Raw genomic sequence first — 18056 nt, forward strand, 5'->3', positions numbered from 1 at the left:
CTACAAAAAGGGAATGTTCCTAGTGAATAAGCTTGAGTATAATTATCTTTTCCTTTTTGAGTGTGTGTAATTATGATTCATGAAGGTGTTGGCAAAATACTGGCTAGTAGGTACTAGTAGGGATGACTTGGACTTTCATTAAAAACTTTTGCCAAAACCTCAAACAAAAGTATACTAAGGATATAAAGTAGTCATAAAGTGAAAAATAAAGTGCTGTCATGGATTAATAATTGCCCATGTGGCAAAGAGTAATAATTAATAAATACATTAAGCATTATAATATTTATTATTTTAGCAATCCAGTAGCAGTGAGTATCCCTATTAGAATGTTATTGTTTAATGGGAAATAGGTGATAAGAGAAGTGACATTTATAACATTACTCTAAAATATCCAAGATGGTCAGGGCCAAAAACAAATGAAGAATTTTCTAAAAATTAACAATGTTATATTAGATGTCTTTTGTGGTTGGGAAATGTCCATGAACAGATTAGAAAGAATGTTTTGTCCTACTGCTACATTCTTCAGGCAACTAAATGAAAAAGAATGGTTGTGATGATACATTTGCAGGCCCACAACAGCTGTGAACATAAAAGGAGCCAGATACCTTTGACCCATGCTATTAGGTCAAAATAATAACTTTGTCTGCACTGGATATCCTGCTTTCACGTGCCTTTCAGTTGTTCCTGTTTATTGCCAGTGAGCTATCCCCATCCCAGTTTGGTGTAAAGCCTTTCTATTCTAGGCACCCTCATCTCAGAGCAGATATAGGAGAAGGGAAGGACCTTGGAAAATGGGAGGAAAATGGGAGGGAAATGACTGAAGACAGAAGTTGAAGGGTTTTATGGATAGCAGTTTAGAGAAGGAATGAAAAAGGTCATGCAAAATCATTAGTGAGTATAAATTGTTTCTTGTCTGGCTTCTGAGAAACTTGCCGCAGGAGATGGTTGGCTGGAGTTTTTGCCACCCTCAGCCATCTGCCTTGCCCTGAGCCTATAATAGATATGGAAGCCCTCAAGGTAGAGACATCTGATCTGCTTGTAAATCAGCTTGTGAATAACTGTTGTTTTCAGCCCAGTGCATTAAGAAAAGCTGTTTCTGCCTAGGAGAGTAGCACTGTCTGGCAGAGGAGGGAAAGATGGTTTCTCCTGGTAGCAACTGCAGGCAGGGTGAGTCTGCCAGAGACTTCATGTATTCAAGATTTCAAGGACTAAAGCTTATTACTAACTACTGAAAGCTGATAAAAAAGGAAATGTTTGTTTTACCTAGGGTTTATTTCAGTGGGGAAATTGTTCACAGTAACACAAGTGATTTTAGCGTGATGTAACCCAATAGTGATATCCCCTGTACATCGTTTTTCACCTGGTAGGTTTTCAGCCTCTCTTTTCCCATGAGGCTGTTTTTGTGTGGACTTAGATGATTTTGTAAGGTGCGCACCTCTGGCTTTGAGTTCTGGCCCTTTTAAATCTACTTTCAAATTTCAACTGAAACTGACAGTTTTCTAATCCAGGAAATTTCTTCCAATTCCCTGGAAATTGGTGTCTGGTTAGAAGACAATCCTATTAGTACCATCCTGAAGCTTTAGTGCAAGGTAGAGTTACCACTGCAGATTGATCACTATTATGGCTCTGAAACAAACAAAGCATCTGCTGACTTGCTGAAGCATTTTGGGACAAGCTGTTTGAGTTAATGAAGGAGAGGAAAAGAAGAAAGGTGGGCAGGATTACTAGGGACAGGATACTCTAAAAAATATAGAGGGAAGCAGCTGATATTAACATGAAGGAATTATTGAGATGTAACACAAATCCCTGAGAATTCAAGATTCATTAAGTTTGTGGCTTACAGAGTAACTAACTCTACCTTTTTTGTGTATTTTAATTTCCCTGCCAGGTTGAATTTTAATTTTATTATATATTGCAAGGTGTGCTTTTGCCATTCAATATGATACAATGTGCAAGCCAGATTTTAAAATTTAGAAGATAAATGTAATTGTAAATGCTGCAAACAGCAAATAATATGCAAAGCAGTGAATAACATGGCAGAATACAAATGTACTTGTTAAGTTACCTGTTCTTACTTGAAAACAGGATATTAAACTTAGACAAAAGAGCTGTTGCTTGGCCTTGCATTCTTTTTATGGTATATTGTATGTTAAGAAATGAGAGTGTTCTATTTTATAAAATTAAATGGGAGTGGAGTGCTGGTTCTAATTGCTAAAATGAAAAAAGAGGACAGAGGAAGAATAAACATGGAGAATAAAAAGAGTGAAGTAGGAGGTAATTTATAGTTAAGTACAAAAGGAATGAATGTGGGTTTTCAGAAGGGGAACTCCTCTGATATTTTCAGAACTTAAAATGCAATTTGAAAAGCCATGATAAAAATTAGAAGAGAGTGAGGTTGAAAACAAAGAAGTAAGTAACTACACTTCAATGCAGGTCTTCAGCCCCCCTAAAATTGCAAATATTACATTTGTCTGCTTTGATTTCTGTCTTAAGAAATTACTTCCATCAGGTAAAACTAGCAGTAAAAATCATTACTCCCCTGCAAAAAAAAAGGATAGTCTCAAACACTCCAAGTCAGATAGCACTACCAGTGCCTTCTTTTGTAAGTCTGAGCCATTTTGAGCTGACCAAGAGTCTCATTAGCCTTTGCTGTGGTTCACAGGGTCACCATGGTACACAATACCTTGGGTTTGCAAGTTCACTGTAGTAACTGCACTGCACCTGCTAATATCAAAAGTAGTGCTGCTTCCAGTGCTTGTTCTTGCTTTTTCTTTAATGACCCAAGGGTCATGAAGACATCATTCTTTGTATGTGAATATACTGGCAGTAAGTGTTATTATATTTGATACATTTTGACTATTAATGAATCAATTATGAAGAAGGGTAAAATGTTGTGGAGACAAAAAGTATTCAGGACATGAGAAATTCACAAACAGAACAATTATTGAAAAGATAAATTGGGGTAATCATCACTTCATGTCATCACAAAATCGGAATGCTTGAAAGTAAATTAAAAATAACCTAAAGGAGCATTTCAAATGAAGGCTGTTGTCAGTTATCATTAATAGCTTCCAGACCCTGTGCATAATTAGTGAGGACTAGAAGGGTGAGGGAGAGACAGGTACAGTAAGAATACACTATGTAACAAGTTTATTAAAAAAAGCATGGCCATGGGCAAAGATAAGGCAAGAAAGAGGAAATATGCCGGATTTAAATATAAGGATTCAAGTTATCTTTGATAGTAAATAATTTGAAGTCAATGGAGTTGTAAAAAGGAAAAGTAGACACTGGAGGTTGTTGTACATAATTCTTTATTTGGGGTCCTTTCCTTATTTCACATTTTTTCCCCCTGCAGTCGGGAGTATTAGTTTAATCTAAATATCAGTTTTTGAAGCAAATTTATCTTCTAACCTTTGCTTTGGAGTTGTGAAAGTTTTGACAATTTCTCATTGTTTCTCTATACTTTACTAGTGCAGTGATCTTAAGATAGTACATATAATATTTGTGCATAAACTAAATGCAAAGCTAGAGCTGTTAAAGTAAAATTTAAAAATTAAATTAAAATTCTAAATTAAAAATAAGTCCTAAAATTAATTTCTAATACATACCAAATATTTTCTCAAATTGTAGGCTGTAGGATTTCAGTTTTGTATTCCAAGGAAAATAAAAATTGTGTTTTAAGATGACTTAGTATTGCTCTTTTCTATAAAGATGCTTCCTGGTGGTATCTTCTATTTTAACTTTAATAAAAAGACATTACCCTGTTTTAATTTAACTGTTTTTATATCACAGACACTGAGTTGAAAATAAATACTAAGCTGTATTTTAAATTCAGCTTTTCTGATTGCTTGTTTAAGAGTTCCATGTCTGAGCAAAAACCATCAGAGAAGATACTGCTGAGTGAGTCTGAGCTGAGCTCAAAATCAATGCAGCAAGAAAGACTTAACCTTCAGAGAGATGAGCTGCTTAGCCCTGCTCCTTTTGGGCCACACAAGATTGGCTGTTGGCATAAGGATGGAGAAATTAGTCTGTGGCCTCTGGGACAAGCAGGTCTGACTCTTCCCGTGGCAGCACAGACTTTGTTTAGCTTAAACTGATTGTGAAACTGCTGCTGGAGTCATTGAGGTCTTTGAACAACAGGTTGCACAGGGAGCACACTTAGAAGAGTTAAGTGCTGGCTCCACTGCAGTAAAATATGAGTTTAGCCACCAATGCATATAAAGCCAAGGTTTTGCTGTGAGGGAGTGTGATCATGGCAAGAAAGATGGTGAGTCACCTTTGGAAGAATATGTAAAAGTGAGGATGGAAATGGTTAGCAAAATGTTGACATATTGAGCATCTGAAAAAGAAATTAAAAGTTATTAGGTTTTGTGTGTATGTATATGATGTTAAATACATAATTTTGGTACATTCCTGGACTAAACAGTAGAGGTTACAGTGTGTGTTTATGACAGAAGGACTTTTGAACACAAAGGTTTCATTTATTGGCTTACTGTTTTCTAGGTTATATTGATGTAGCCCAAATTTCTTCTCTGTAAAGAAATGCTATATCTTTGAAGTATCCCATAATGAAGGAATAAAATAGAAATGAAAAGAATTATTAGTCATTCCATTGTTTTTAATTCTCTTCAGAGAAACTTTACGGTCCTGGGAATAATGAAATATAAATAAATATGCAAATAATAGGATTTGTCAGTATTGTTTTTTAACCAGATGCAGAGAAACAAATCCAATTGTGTCATCAAAAAATTTCTCCCTTTATTTTATTAAAACCAGAAGTTACAAGGAGATTGTTTGATTTTCAATATGATGAGAATAAAGACTTGAAAAGGTGGTGTAAATGAAACTATAAAAGAACAAAATTGTTCTTAAAGTCATAATTCATAATAAAACAAGTGATAGTCACATATTTGTCCTTTTTAACATAAGTGAAGAGCATGCTTTCTGTTTGTCCAAAACATTCCTACATTAATGCAGAATTTTAAAATATTATTGAATTTAGTATTTTCCTATTTTTGAATCTATAAATGCTGACATTGAAGTATGAATGTAATGTTGCATATAATCTTTTCTTGGTCTTCCTTCAAGCTTCTTCTGATGAGTAATTTCAGCTTCAAGTTTGTTCAGTCAATTAAAGAATTGTCCAGTAGGCTAGAAAAAATAATGTTTGTATTATATAAAAATGCATTTATTGTTTTAAATCATTATTACAAATCATTGTGTACTGTTTATGTGAAATGCAAATGAAGGCTAACTAATTTTATTATCATATGTAATCTTTTGCCTAACTAAGCTGAAAACATGAAACTTTAAGATTGAGAAGATAAGCCATGCTTGCCATGTGCATGTTTTACAGTTTTTTCATGTAGAAATATTCCTCTTGTTGCATGTAGCTTTCAGAGCACCTGAAGGCAAATCAGCTGGTTTCATGGACACAAGAGAACTGGGTGTTCATGGACACAAGAGAACTGCAAATACCTTACGGAGAGCTTGCCATTCACTGTGATAGTTCCCTGTTATAGTACAAAGAAGTGACTAAACATTTATTTCCTTCAAACGTTGAACTGTGAAAGTCCTCATTTCTCTCCTACATGTAGAGAACACAGTCACTCCTAATTAATGCTTGCTTTCATGGAATTGTTTCCTCTTGCTCACCTGCCCCATCTCTAAAAGATTAATTTGACACATCACAGGAAAATGCTTTTTCTTGACATACGGATTACTCTGTTTTTATTTAGGATATTCAGAAGTTGAGTGAATCTTTGTCATTTTTATGTATTCAAAGGAACTTTATGTATGATTTAATTCCTGTTTCAATATCTCTCTCAGTTGCTTAGAGTATAAATTCTTAAAAGTAAATATGAGTTAATGTCTGTGGAGAGACAATTCCTCAGAATGTCACAGATTTAATTACTCAATCACTATCACCTAACTGCAGAAGTACTCTAAGTAATGTTGGGGGTAGAGAAGACTTGTCAGGGTGTCTAACAATAGTTTCCAGACCTGTCTCTCCATTTGGCTGTATGGGGAAATGTGTCCATGTGGGGGATTTTATGAAATGGTTTTCATGCTTACTTGGATGTCCTCAGAGGGATAGAAAAATCTTTTGACATATTTGAATATTTCTGAGAGGAACTTGTTTTCCTGATGTTTTTCAGGAAATGGGTAGCAACTGGGTTATGTCAGTCACAAATAATTTGGCTGAATTTATCATTGTGGAGTTTTTTATGAATATTCACTCAATGGTTTGATAAAACCAATACTTTTTTAGGTGAAATTTGTTCTAAATATATGTCTGGTTATGGGGGCAAAATACTGTTAAGATCACACAAAGCAGTAGTTATTTTTTTGTCTTTGAATATTAATTTTCTATTGATGTGTTCAAAGGCATTGGTGAAATGGCTTGAATAAAATACTAGCTTAGGGAACCTAAAATTCTCTGTTAAAACTTCCAAATTCTATAAATATTGTAGTTATACAACCCATGACTTGGGAATTGTCTTTCTGATAACCTGTTGTTTAGAATTTGTTTGGATTATGTGGGTTTGATTTCTTTATATTAGCCATAATTTATAGTTTGTGGATGAGCAACAGTTTGGCAAGAATTCACATAATATTGAATCTTCACATAGAGAAATGCTCCATAAGAAATAGAACATTAATCATATGGGAGACTTTCACTGGTATGTTGGGAAGTTGTGTCAGCCTTCTGAGCTTCTTGAACTTCTTAACCAGACTGTTTTGAAGTGCTCATCTGAGAAGGAACTTAGATTGTGCATAAATAATTGGAAAGGTCATTTGGGAGCTGAGGAAAGTGTTTCTGTGGATATGCTGAAGTACTGTCAGATGTTACAAGCTGCTTCTTGTGTTTTGAGAAACTTAAGGGTGTTGAATTTGGAGGAATGCAATGTAATTGATATGACATAATTTTATGAAGGATCAAATGTATGTGTGCACTAGTTTCAGTATAATATTTGTATCTGTAGTATGGAAATTGATAAATTACTGAGTTTTGAAAATTTCTTTGAGCCTATGAATCCCCTTTCTAATTTATGTTAATTTTCAAAATATCATGACTTATCCATTAGGTCTGCATTCATTTAAAAGCTGTATCATAATATCAGATATAATTTAATTTATGCACATTACCATATTTCAGGAATTTTAAAACAGATGAGGAAAAGCTGATAAGAAGGTAAGACACTGTGTTAATAACAAGCCTGATTTTAGCCTGCTTCTCATATTCAAGCTTATTTCCAAGTTCAATCATAATAGATTTTATCAGCTTGGCATTGCTCAGTTAAATAAGAAAAAAAGAAAAGGCTATGATTACTTGCCATGTGTAATACTTTTTTAAAAGTTGAAAATTGTATCTTTAATGTGGTAACACATAGTATTAAGAATCATGTGTTGGTAATATATTAGGAATGTGTTTCTGAAGACATGTGAATATTCTCATAGAATCTCAGTTTTGAAAAACTTCTGTGTCTTGAGAGAAGCAAGAAGCAAAATTACACTAAAGGTTGTTAAAGCAGCAGTAGTGAGTCGCAGATGGGATACCATTCTGTTAATGTAAAAATGATATCTTGTTTTCTTTTATTACTGATGCTTTGATAAACGTGTTCATATTCTGACTTGTAGTGTTACTTAAATACCAGATGCTTTTACTCCTTAGGGTTATGGCTCTGGGAGAAGGGCTGAGCCTAACTGAATATGAAGCTTGTTTTTGCTGGGGAAGGTGATCCTACTTCCTCCTCTGTACTTTCAGGCAGAGTTGTAGGCTCCTGTTTTTTCCTTTAGATAGATCTTAATGCTTGAACTCTCAGTGTGCCAAGGCAGCTCTGCAACTCTACCAACACACATGCAGAAGATTCCACCAAAAATATAGTATTTTTATTATGCATTTGTACCAGAGTCAGGTAAAAATCAAACACTGATATCACTGGGAATGGTAGAATGGGGTAAGAGCACAGGAATAAATGGGACTTCACCACTGGAAACAAGCTATTGGAATACAGAACTGCATCCTTAGTGGCTGCAGGTTAGCACCTTGGAGTTTGACCTTATTCATCCGTCATTTGAGCTAACAGTATTTCAAGGCTAGTGAGGTTTGCTAGTGTGGCTGAAGATCGAAAACCATGAATTACTTGGCCTTTTTATGTTCACCTAACTTTCTTCTTGGTGCAGTGCTGCCTGTTTCCTTTTGGCTTGAAATAGATCTTTTCTGCTGTTGGGATTTTTTCTTTATTTTCTCTGTTCTTCCTGTTGATATGGTTTATACTGTGAGTTTGTCTTTATTTCATTTTTAGGTTTTCTAACAGTCAAACTGCCTGCAGTCTAGGAAATTAGTACAGATGGTTATTTTTGAGAAGGAAAATACAATAAATTAGTAATTTATCTTCTGTGATACAATGTACTCTTTTCTGCTGCCTCCAACCAGCATATGATGATTGTGCTTCCTAATGTTTTGTGTTTCCTTCACCCTTTTTTTCACAGCTCTTAGAGGAACATTTGATATCTGATGTTGAATTGGCTTTCCAGTCTAGAGTCTCTGACTCCCTCTCAGTCAGTGATAGTGTAGATAGAGTGGATAGCCTGTGGTTTTTTTTCCTCCACAGGGAAAGGACATACAGTGACTGCCAGGGGATGTGGTTCACATTCTGTTCCACTGCTGTGGACTCCAAAGTTAAAGATATCTCAAGATGTACCTGAGTTTCACAGCTCTCATTTTAAGGAGCTAAAACCCAAAAGGGAGAAACTTGAAATACTTAAGATAAATTTTCAGTCTGTGGAGTAATGGAAAATTCCCCTTGAATTCAATGGAGTCATGATTAGTGTTAGTGTGTCTTGAGAAGCAGAATTGTTAGATAAAATTTTCTGATTGATTTTCAAAATGATTTTAATCTTCTGAAATTAGATATTCTGGAGAAATATGTCGTTCATATCTGGAAGATAAAAGTAGTGTTGAGTAAAAGCAAATGTATCTCTATGATGTTTAAGATACTAGGCTTGAACTAACATTGCATGACCTAACATGCTGTAATGCCTGATTTATTTTTAGGCAATAATCTTGTCCTGCAATATTCAATGAAAGTGTAGCAACCAAATGTATTATATGTACCACTAGACCATTTTCCATTTCAGCCAGGTCTCTGTCTTGCATTGTAGAATGCTTGCACAAGCATTGCAGCAAAACCAAAAAAACTAATTTTCTACTTTCCAAAACAAAAGCATGAGCAAACATAAACCAACAGTGCACTGAACTCATAGGTTACACAAAGCAATCTAACAGAATAAACAGCACCTATACAACATCTCCGACTGCACATGTTTTTCAGTAACCTAAACTTTATTTAAAAAGCACTTACTTCTCTTTATTAAGAAAAGAAAGAAATATTGTAAAACTGTGGTATATTTGAAACCTTATTAAATGATTAATCTATTGGATGTGGGAAATGTTTTTGTCATACCTGCTAGTTTATCTGCTTGGCCCAACTGGGGAGATAAAATTGTAAAATTTTTTTTCTATCCTCTTTGGAAATCTGTCAGTGGTATGAATTTAATCAATGAGTGAGGAAGAGCATGTACTGTCAGCTGTGATTCCATTGGTATGCTGATGGTATCCAGCTCAGTGTCTGCTTCTCGGAGCGTAGACAGTGCAGTCTTCCAGATGTCCCAGTGTCTGGCCAAAATAAGGATAGTGATACAAAACAGATGGTCTTGTCTCAGGACCAAGCAGAATTGATGCAAGCTGATAGAGAGATGGGACTGGAAGAAATGGCAGAGCCTGGGTCATTGGATGTCATGCTATACTCATTCTCAACCTGGAGTCACAGTTAGTAGAAGTAACAAGGAGGGCAGTTTTCCCTTTGCAGCTGGGCAGAAGTTGAAGAGCAATAGAAAAGTATGTTTCTTCTAGTTTTTTTAGCTAAGAGCTTTGGTAATTATCGTAGAATTACTTACATGGTTACTGTCTCAGTCAGGACTTTAAGGAACCTAGAGCTCACTAGGAGCTTTCACATACAACATAGGAAATATCTGTTGCACCCAGAGAGTTTAGAGATTTCATTGCTTTTTCCCTGCCTGCCCAAATTGTCCAGTCTGAGATCACTCATATATTAGTCCCTAAATTAACTGGAACTTTTCTAGCACAATAGATGCAATAGTGCTTGACTGAAAGGCACTTTTTTTAAACTGGGAGATGTGCTAGTTTATCAGTAGAAAATTTAAGCTGTATAAGCATCATGTTTCTTACTTATGGTGGCTCTCTTTAATGAAAAAAATTCTCTGGAGGACAAGTAAAACGTTTTACTTTTACTTAAGTAACTTTGATTAAAAAATAGAAGTTGGGGAACTAGAGATACTTGCCCTGTAGGAATTCTTGATGTGTGTAGGTTTATGAAAAAGAGTATACATACTGGCACTCCAAAAATCTTTGGACAAAGAGTTTTTAAAAAACAAAAAAAAAGGCCTCTTGGAAGGTTCTGTGTTACTGGAAATATTTGGCATAAGATTATTTGTAATTTTTATGCTTTGCCTCAACTTTCATTTTAATAAAAGGTGTATGAATTTCCACTGGCCTCTCAACAAGCTAGCTAGGATTAATCCAGCCAAGTGACTGGTAGAGTAACTTATGTGGCTGCAAAGAAGTATGAATGCGGCACTCAGTGCAAAAATTGATTCATAAAATGCTAAACAGGATAATATTTTGTCTGATTGGCTGAAAATGCACTCTAGGTGCTCTGTGTTTTGTGAGGAATACTGAACTAATGAATTACTCAGCTCATTTTTGTAAAACTTCATATAAACAGCATGCAAATTATCAGCTTAATTCAAAATAGACTTAATAAATAAAAATGTAAGCAATAATGTAATGTGAAATTCAGTATTACAAATATATATTGTAAAGCACATCTGTATTACGTTAACCAAATGCACTTCACAATATTACAGCTGTCTCCCCTTTGTTAAAAAATAAAAAAACACAAACTGAAACCTTTTAAATATACATTCTTTTCTAATGCTTTGATATTTTTGTTATGATTGAAGAAAAACTTTGGGATTTAAACATGGCTTTTTCTATTATTATAAAAAAGCTTTTTTTGGTGGTTTTCTTTAAGAACACAGAGTTGAACTGTGGCCCAAATTACACACAACTATAGTGGTTGCAGGAATGAGTGACATCAGAATTGGAGCTAATTAGAAATATTGATCAAAATTTGCTTTTAATTTTAAAGGTTGTTTTGCTTAAAAAAAAAAGTGGGAAAAAAAAAAAGAAAAAAGAAAAATTTACCAAGGGAAAGCATTAAAAGATGCCTTCTGAACTCCAGAATTTCAGGTGGTTTTGTGTATTATCTCATTATGATCTTTTTGAGATTCTGTGTTATTGCAGTGCAAGCACTGGTGTACAGTTACAGCAATTGCAGTAATGCATTGTAGAATGTGATGTAGCAAGTGAAATATTCTAAATTTTATTTTATTGGAAATGTAGAAGTAATTAAAATGCTCCAGGCAATACTAGATTCCCATTAATGTAAAAATAAAGGTTTTTTTTAAAAATTCATTAGCACTGAATGACTGCCTAGTTGAAAGTTTAGACCAATGAGTTTGAAATCCCTACTGCTAAGGAGCAACAATAGTTATTTAGACAGTTATTGTTGCTGAACTGGTGGGTGAGCAGTGGTTATTTGGTGATATTAGATCCTTGGATTACCAGAATGATAAGAGAGCACAATGCCAATGCTTTTCAACTGTGATTATGGACTTCCTCATGTAAATAAAATGAGATCATCATGTGCTCTGAGGCCCCTGCACTGCATGCAGAGACACTCATCTCCTAAGTCAGTGTTCCATCAGTCTTGCCTACAAGTTGCTTGTTTTCAGTCAAAAATAACTATCACACCTTGCGGAAAAAGGGAGAATACGCAAGAGCCCTGTGGGCCAGTTCTTAATGTAATTTTGTAAGATACTGAAGTGTTTAATGAAACTAGAACATCTACATCAGAAAAGGCTGCCTCCTATGTTAATTCGAATCCCAGCTGGCGGAAAATAGGAAGGGGGAGATACTGAAGAAAGATTCCTTTCACTCTTACTGATTAAAAGTGAGAACTCAAATCAATGATTCATTGTATATTTCAGTACCTGAAACAATGCTGCTTTCTCTACTCCCATGTTGGTTTTGTGGTTTTTAGACTATGGAGTGAGATTCTGCTAGATTGGCTCTGACAACTGATACAGGTAGATGTAGATGTGCAAACTCAAGGACTCAGCAGCATCATGTTTCAATTGACTTTCTGTGCATGCATCAGTGAAAGCACAAACGTTTAGGGAATTTATTGTCAACTTGAGATGCTTTTTAAGTAAGATGTCTTCAGAACAGTGTGTTCAAAAATCTTAGATACACCTAAGGAGTGAAAGTCTGTTGATGTATTTATTTAGAATGATATTTGTATCAAAACTCTATGGCATGGGTCTGAACTAGGTGAAATTCTGGTATTTGAAGATATTTATAGGAAAACATCTTAGAACATATGTACCAGACTAACAGCATTGCCTGCTCCATGACATTGAAAAAACAAAATGAGATGTCCTGCAGTAATTGTACTGCAGAAGATAGCTCCAGTTTTGCATCTGTTGAAGCAAATATTTAAAATATTTGTTTCAAGAGTGAAGCATCAGATATTCTAAGTTCATGATTCTTCCTTGTCTGGAAGCCTACTTCATGCTTGCCCCAGTATTTTGTTAGGAATTTATGTGTTCTTTTGTTGGAATCCCTTGATATCTGGCAAGATAATTTATCTAAAACAAAGAGGATTGGTTAACACAATAAGACACATAAAATATGACATATAAAGCTGCTTAGATTCCACAAGTAGAGCTTCTATCAGCAGTAGGATTTTGTTGATTTGAGTTTTTTGAGTTGTTTCTTTGTTTCGTTTGTTGTTCTATTTTTTTTTTTTTTTTTTTTTGGTTGGCTGGGGGGCCTTTGTTTTCAAATTAGATTACTAGAGCATATTAAAAGTCTGTGCTTCAGCCAACAACGCCTTGACAAATCAATGCTATATACAAGTATACAAGGAATATATCTTGTGGAATGTCTACCACGGTGTAAGAACACTACCCTGAGGAATTCATTGCTTCAAAGAATGAGACATTATTTTGCTGGTGCACCAGGATTGCCTTGTGGCATGCAAGAATATAAATCAGAATTCATTATCTGAATTTTTACTCTCACATGAAAACATTTAGTGCTTTTCTTAGTATTAGACTGAGCAGACAAACTGAGCTGCCATAGACCTTTTCCAGCTTTGAACCTTATACTTCTTGAAGTACTCCTGGGAAATTACTACATATTTTATAATGGAGGAAGGAGACAAAAGTGACTGGATCATATAAAACAATACAACATATCTGATTACGTGAGCCTTCTGTGCAACTAAGCTTTCACTGTATTTTATAGGAGTTTTGCATAAGAAGAGCTCTGTCCTTAAAGTGAATGGTGTGCAAGTCTTGTGTTTGTAAGATGATTCCACAGCCTGTCATCCCAAGACAATAAGCAATCTTGCAATTTCTGGAATACTTGGCACTAGTGACTGCCCCTTTCCCTCTCCCCATCCCTTCCAACAAAAAAGAAAGTAAGTAAATAATTGTGAGCAATGTCTTATTTAAAAACATGATCTTGTTATTGGTCTATATTCTTGTTTAGTTGAACTTGGTAACTTTTTTCCCCTCCCCTTTTTGGTGAAAATTTTCTATATAAAAAAACCACAATGAATTAAGCTTAGCACAGCATTATTATTAATCTAAAAAACATCTGGTTCTCCTCTATGCTATATTACACTTGTGATCTTTATCTCACTTCCAAGTATTTTTGTGTATTGTTGTGGCAAAGCATAAAAATTTCAGCTGTGTGAATTCCTTTTGGTAAATTGCTGATTTGAGGAAAATGTAATTTTTTTTTGATTGGTTCACCTGTAGTTTCTTTAACACAAAGAACATATTTAATGGAAATTGCTGTAGGTCCAAAGCTGGGTCTTCCCATACCCTTTCTAGAGAATAGCAGGCAGTGAACATTAAATCAGAGAAATACAGTGAACAATAATACATTAAAATAACAAACTTTTATTAGCATAAATGAGATTGTTTCACTTATGTGAACTTTCAGCCTATCACTATACAAAGACAGATCATTTCCTAAGATTTGAGAAGTTTCACTGTATTCTTGTCTTTCATGACAGAAGCAGTCACTGGCTTGGCTTTTCTTTCTCTCTTTTCTCTGTGAATTACCTCATTGCTGCTCAATAAAATCATGGAGCCACTCAGCTGTATCATCACTAGTTAGTCTAGCAAAGAATACAAAGAAAGATAAAAGATTTAGTGTCCAGACCCTGTAACTGAATTGACTCTCTAATGAAATCCTATTTTGGTAAGATTGGTTCTTTCCGATAGAAGTATCTGAACCTTTGGAGCTCTATTTTTTTACTCTTAAATAAAAGCACTATTGCATTCACTGATTGCATCTATTTTAATAACTTTCTTATTTGTGATCAAATCTTTTTCTACAAAGCACACATGAATTGTTGAACAATATGCATGCATACACCCAGGGTTAAGCACTAAAATTTCTGTATGATTTATTGTTTTACTGCTGCTAGGTTTTGTTGTTTTGGTTTTTTTGGTTTTTTTTTTTTTTTTTTTAATTAAAAACCTTCAGTAATGAATGGCATATAAACTTGCTTACAAACTCAAAAATTCCCATCCAAAATTATGGGTATTACAAAACAGGCAGTTTCTCAAAGCCCAGTTGCTTTAGTGAGAAAATGTTCAGTATCTGTACTGTAAATCTAAGGTATCCAGAGGAAACTGAAGTCATTCCATGTCCATGGAGAGGTGCAGTAATGAAATTAAATCAAATGCTGCAGTTATTCTTTGGATTTGGTAGATGTAGTTACACTTCCCTGTTTACTTGTATTATTAACACTTTTTGTAATTTGCCATGGACAAATTCCATCCAATGTTGAATTAGATCAGCTAAAATTCTTTGAAAAAAAATAACAGTTGTATATGATGTAGGTTTTTGGTATTTTAAATCTGCATTTTGTATGCACATTACTGCTGTTATTCCAACAGCATCTGACAGTAAATTAATATTGCATACTATTCAGCCTTCTTGTGTGTTGGCTACTACTACAGGCAGCTCTTGAATCCACATTTCTTGCACGAAGTTTCACTTAATTTTCTTTTGGGAGAAAAAGCCTGTTAATTGACTAAAAATGACAAAAAGGCATGGGTTTGATATCCAAATTAAAATATAAAAGGTATCATGGGGGGCAGCCTATATCATTGCTTTCTTGAAACACTTAGTCATTAGAGAGCCAAAAGTTAATCAGGCAGAGAACAGTTGAAAACCTTATTTAAAGAAATCACATCTGCTTAGTGGGAGAAAATCCTGAAGCATATGCTTCAATTTCTTTTAAGCTGTAATCCATCCAGTGGTTTACATCTGTTAAAAAGTATGGAACTTCTCACACCTCTTTAAAGCACAATTAAACTGTATTTATTTTAATACATAATGTGTTCCAAATATGTAATACCTTTTCTGAAATGACTCATAGGTGGTTGATTTCATAGCTCTCTATCATATAATCTTCCAGGTCCTTTGAATTAGTTTGTGTATTAACCATGAAATTTAAAGGAAAAGGTGTTGAAATGGTGTAAAATGTTGCCAGAAACTTCAGTACACTTGTCAGTTTATATCAAGGCAACAAATTGTCTGGGAGGGGGTGGTGGTGGGGAGGAGAGTTTTTTTTAAACAGTAAAATAAAACATTACAGAGAAGAAAATGCGGTTCAAGGACTTTGGTCACAAAATTTTCATGTGAGTTTAGCCTAGCTGTTATTGACTGTTGCTTATTAAAATCCATGTCTACCCAAAAGAGTGTTATTAACCGGACATAATCCTGATAATCTGACCACATTGCCCTGAGTTTAAAGCACATTGGTAGGAGGAGGGTGTATGAACTATAGAGGACAACCAGAAATATTTTGGGTTGAGATTTGTGGGGGTTGTATCTCATTCTTTTGTGTATGAAAAGCAGCTTGGTTCTCCACTGTGTGTCTATAATGACTACTTGTGTATTTTAAATTCTAAGTAATTCAATTAATTAGCCTCCTCTGATTTTAAAGTTCTCTGTGACTTTTCTCCATCTGATATTGGGATTTAAAATCTTTTTGTACTTCCTGCTTCATTCAGATCCTTTCACATTAGGTTTATTTTGTAAATGTAAATATATGAACATACATGTGTATAGAATATCTGAAAGACATTTTAATCAGATGATGACATACTGTGTACCATAAACCACGTGCATCAGTCAATACATGGAATGGTTACATGGTCAGTATATGGTCATTTAGTAGAAGCTAGCCAGTGCTTTGCTTGTTTGCATTTCAGCTAGAGTCTAATCAAGTTATAAACAACTGAAAATTGGGCTTTATAGATACATGAGGCATAGAGAACTTGTGTTAGCAAAAAATATTTTGTGTTTTGTGTTAGCAAAAAATATAGAGATTAATCTCGAAAGAATGGCCTGACTGTAAACCAAGAGAATTCATTTACAGTCCAGCTGAGGTACACCATTGTAGTGTCATCTTGGGAAAAAAATTCTCTTCTGTCTCCCTTCAAAATGTGAATGATTTTACAGTCATTGAAAATTCATTTTTTATTGTGAGTTTCCCATATTACAGGAATATGGTAGATTTAAGTATGCACATTATGGTCCCTTTCAGTGTGATATATATGTCCATTTCATATTTTGTGGGTTTATCAGAGTACTTATTTTAGCAATTTTTTTTCACCGCTAAGTGACTAGATGATGAAAAAAAACACAGAGGAATAGCATACATCCTGCTGTGACCAGCAGGAGCAGGGAGGTCATTCTTCCCCTGTACTCAGCGCTGGTGAGCACCTTGAGTGCTGTGTCCAGTTCTGGGCCCCCAGTTCAGGGAGGACATTGAAGCACTTGAACACGTCCAGAGGAGAACAATGAGGCTGGTGAGGGGCTTGGAACACAAGCCCTGTGAGGAACGTGTGAAGGAACTGGGGGTGTTCAGCCTGGAGAAGAGGAGGCTTAGAGGTGACCTTATTGCTCTCTACAACTTCCTGAAGGGAGGCTGTAGACAGGTGGGGGTCGGTCTCTTCCACCGGGCAGCAACTGACAGAACAAGAGGACGCAGTCTCAAGCTACGTCAGGGAAGGGACAGATTGGATATTAGGAAAAAAAAATTCACTGAAAGAATAATAAAGTACTGGAATTGTCTTCCCAGGGAGGTGGTTGAATCACCATCTCTGGATGTGTTTAAAAAAAGACTGGACATGGCACTTGGTGCTATAGTCTATTTGAGGTGTTAGGGCATAGGTTGGACTTGATGATCTTAGAGGTCTCTTCCAACCTCATTATTCTGTGATTCTGTGAATTAGTTTTTTCTTCAATACGTCCAGTGTCAAATAAAGCTATTGGACAGCATCTCTTGACAAGTTTTTAAGAAATGAACCAGATAAATAAAGATTTTAAAAATATGCAGCATGGTTTGATGTGGAAATGATACTGAATATTTTTTAAGGAACCCCTTATAAGATATTGATAATATATAAAAATAAAAATGCTCTCAAATGTCTTTTCCTATTAGTATTGAAGTCACTGTTTTCTTCCCGATTTTTGAGCAGTTCAATTTTTTAGTGATTCTACAGGTAAGGCTTCTTTATTGCTACAAAATTTAATCATGTGTTCATCCCATCATTCTGTCTTGTTGCAGAGGATCTTGATGATCTCAGAATGGAAGGAGTAACAAGTGTGGTGTCTTCTGGGAGCAAATTCAATCAAACTCGAAGTGCTCATGCGGCTGAGCCTCAAGCAAAGGTCACATTGAATATATGTGCAAGATGTGCCAGGTAAAATCGAAACAAAACCAGATCATGCCAACTAATACTTTTTTTCTCTAGGTATTTGGCTGTGTTTTGTGCTTATGGACCAGGTGATGACCTTTCCTGTGCTAAAA

General features: G+C 35.1%; 1 protein-coding gene across 7 annotated transcripts in view; it reads left to right on the forward strand.

Moving 5' to 3' along the window:
- C1H8orf34 (chromosome 1 C8orf34 homolog) overlaps positions 1-18056 on the forward strand; it is a 191098-nt gene that overhangs the window by 79897 nt on the left and 93145 nt on the right. For all 7 annotated transcript variants that reach the window (XM_053991910.1, XM_053991874.1, XM_053991919.1 and 4 more), the window contains exon 8: positions 17814-17949. In XM_053991910.1, coding sequence (XP_053847885.1) covers positions 17814-17949 — 136 coding nt within the window. The remainder of the gene's footprint in view (positions 1-17813; positions 17950-18056) is intronic.

This window comes from Vidua macroura, chromosome 1 (genome assembly GCF_024509145.1).
Source record: "Vidua macroura isolate BioBank_ID:100142 chromosome 1, ASM2450914v1, whole genome shotgun sequence".
NCBI lineage: Eukaryota > Metazoa > Chordata > Aves > Passeriformes > Viduidae > Vidua > Vidua macroura.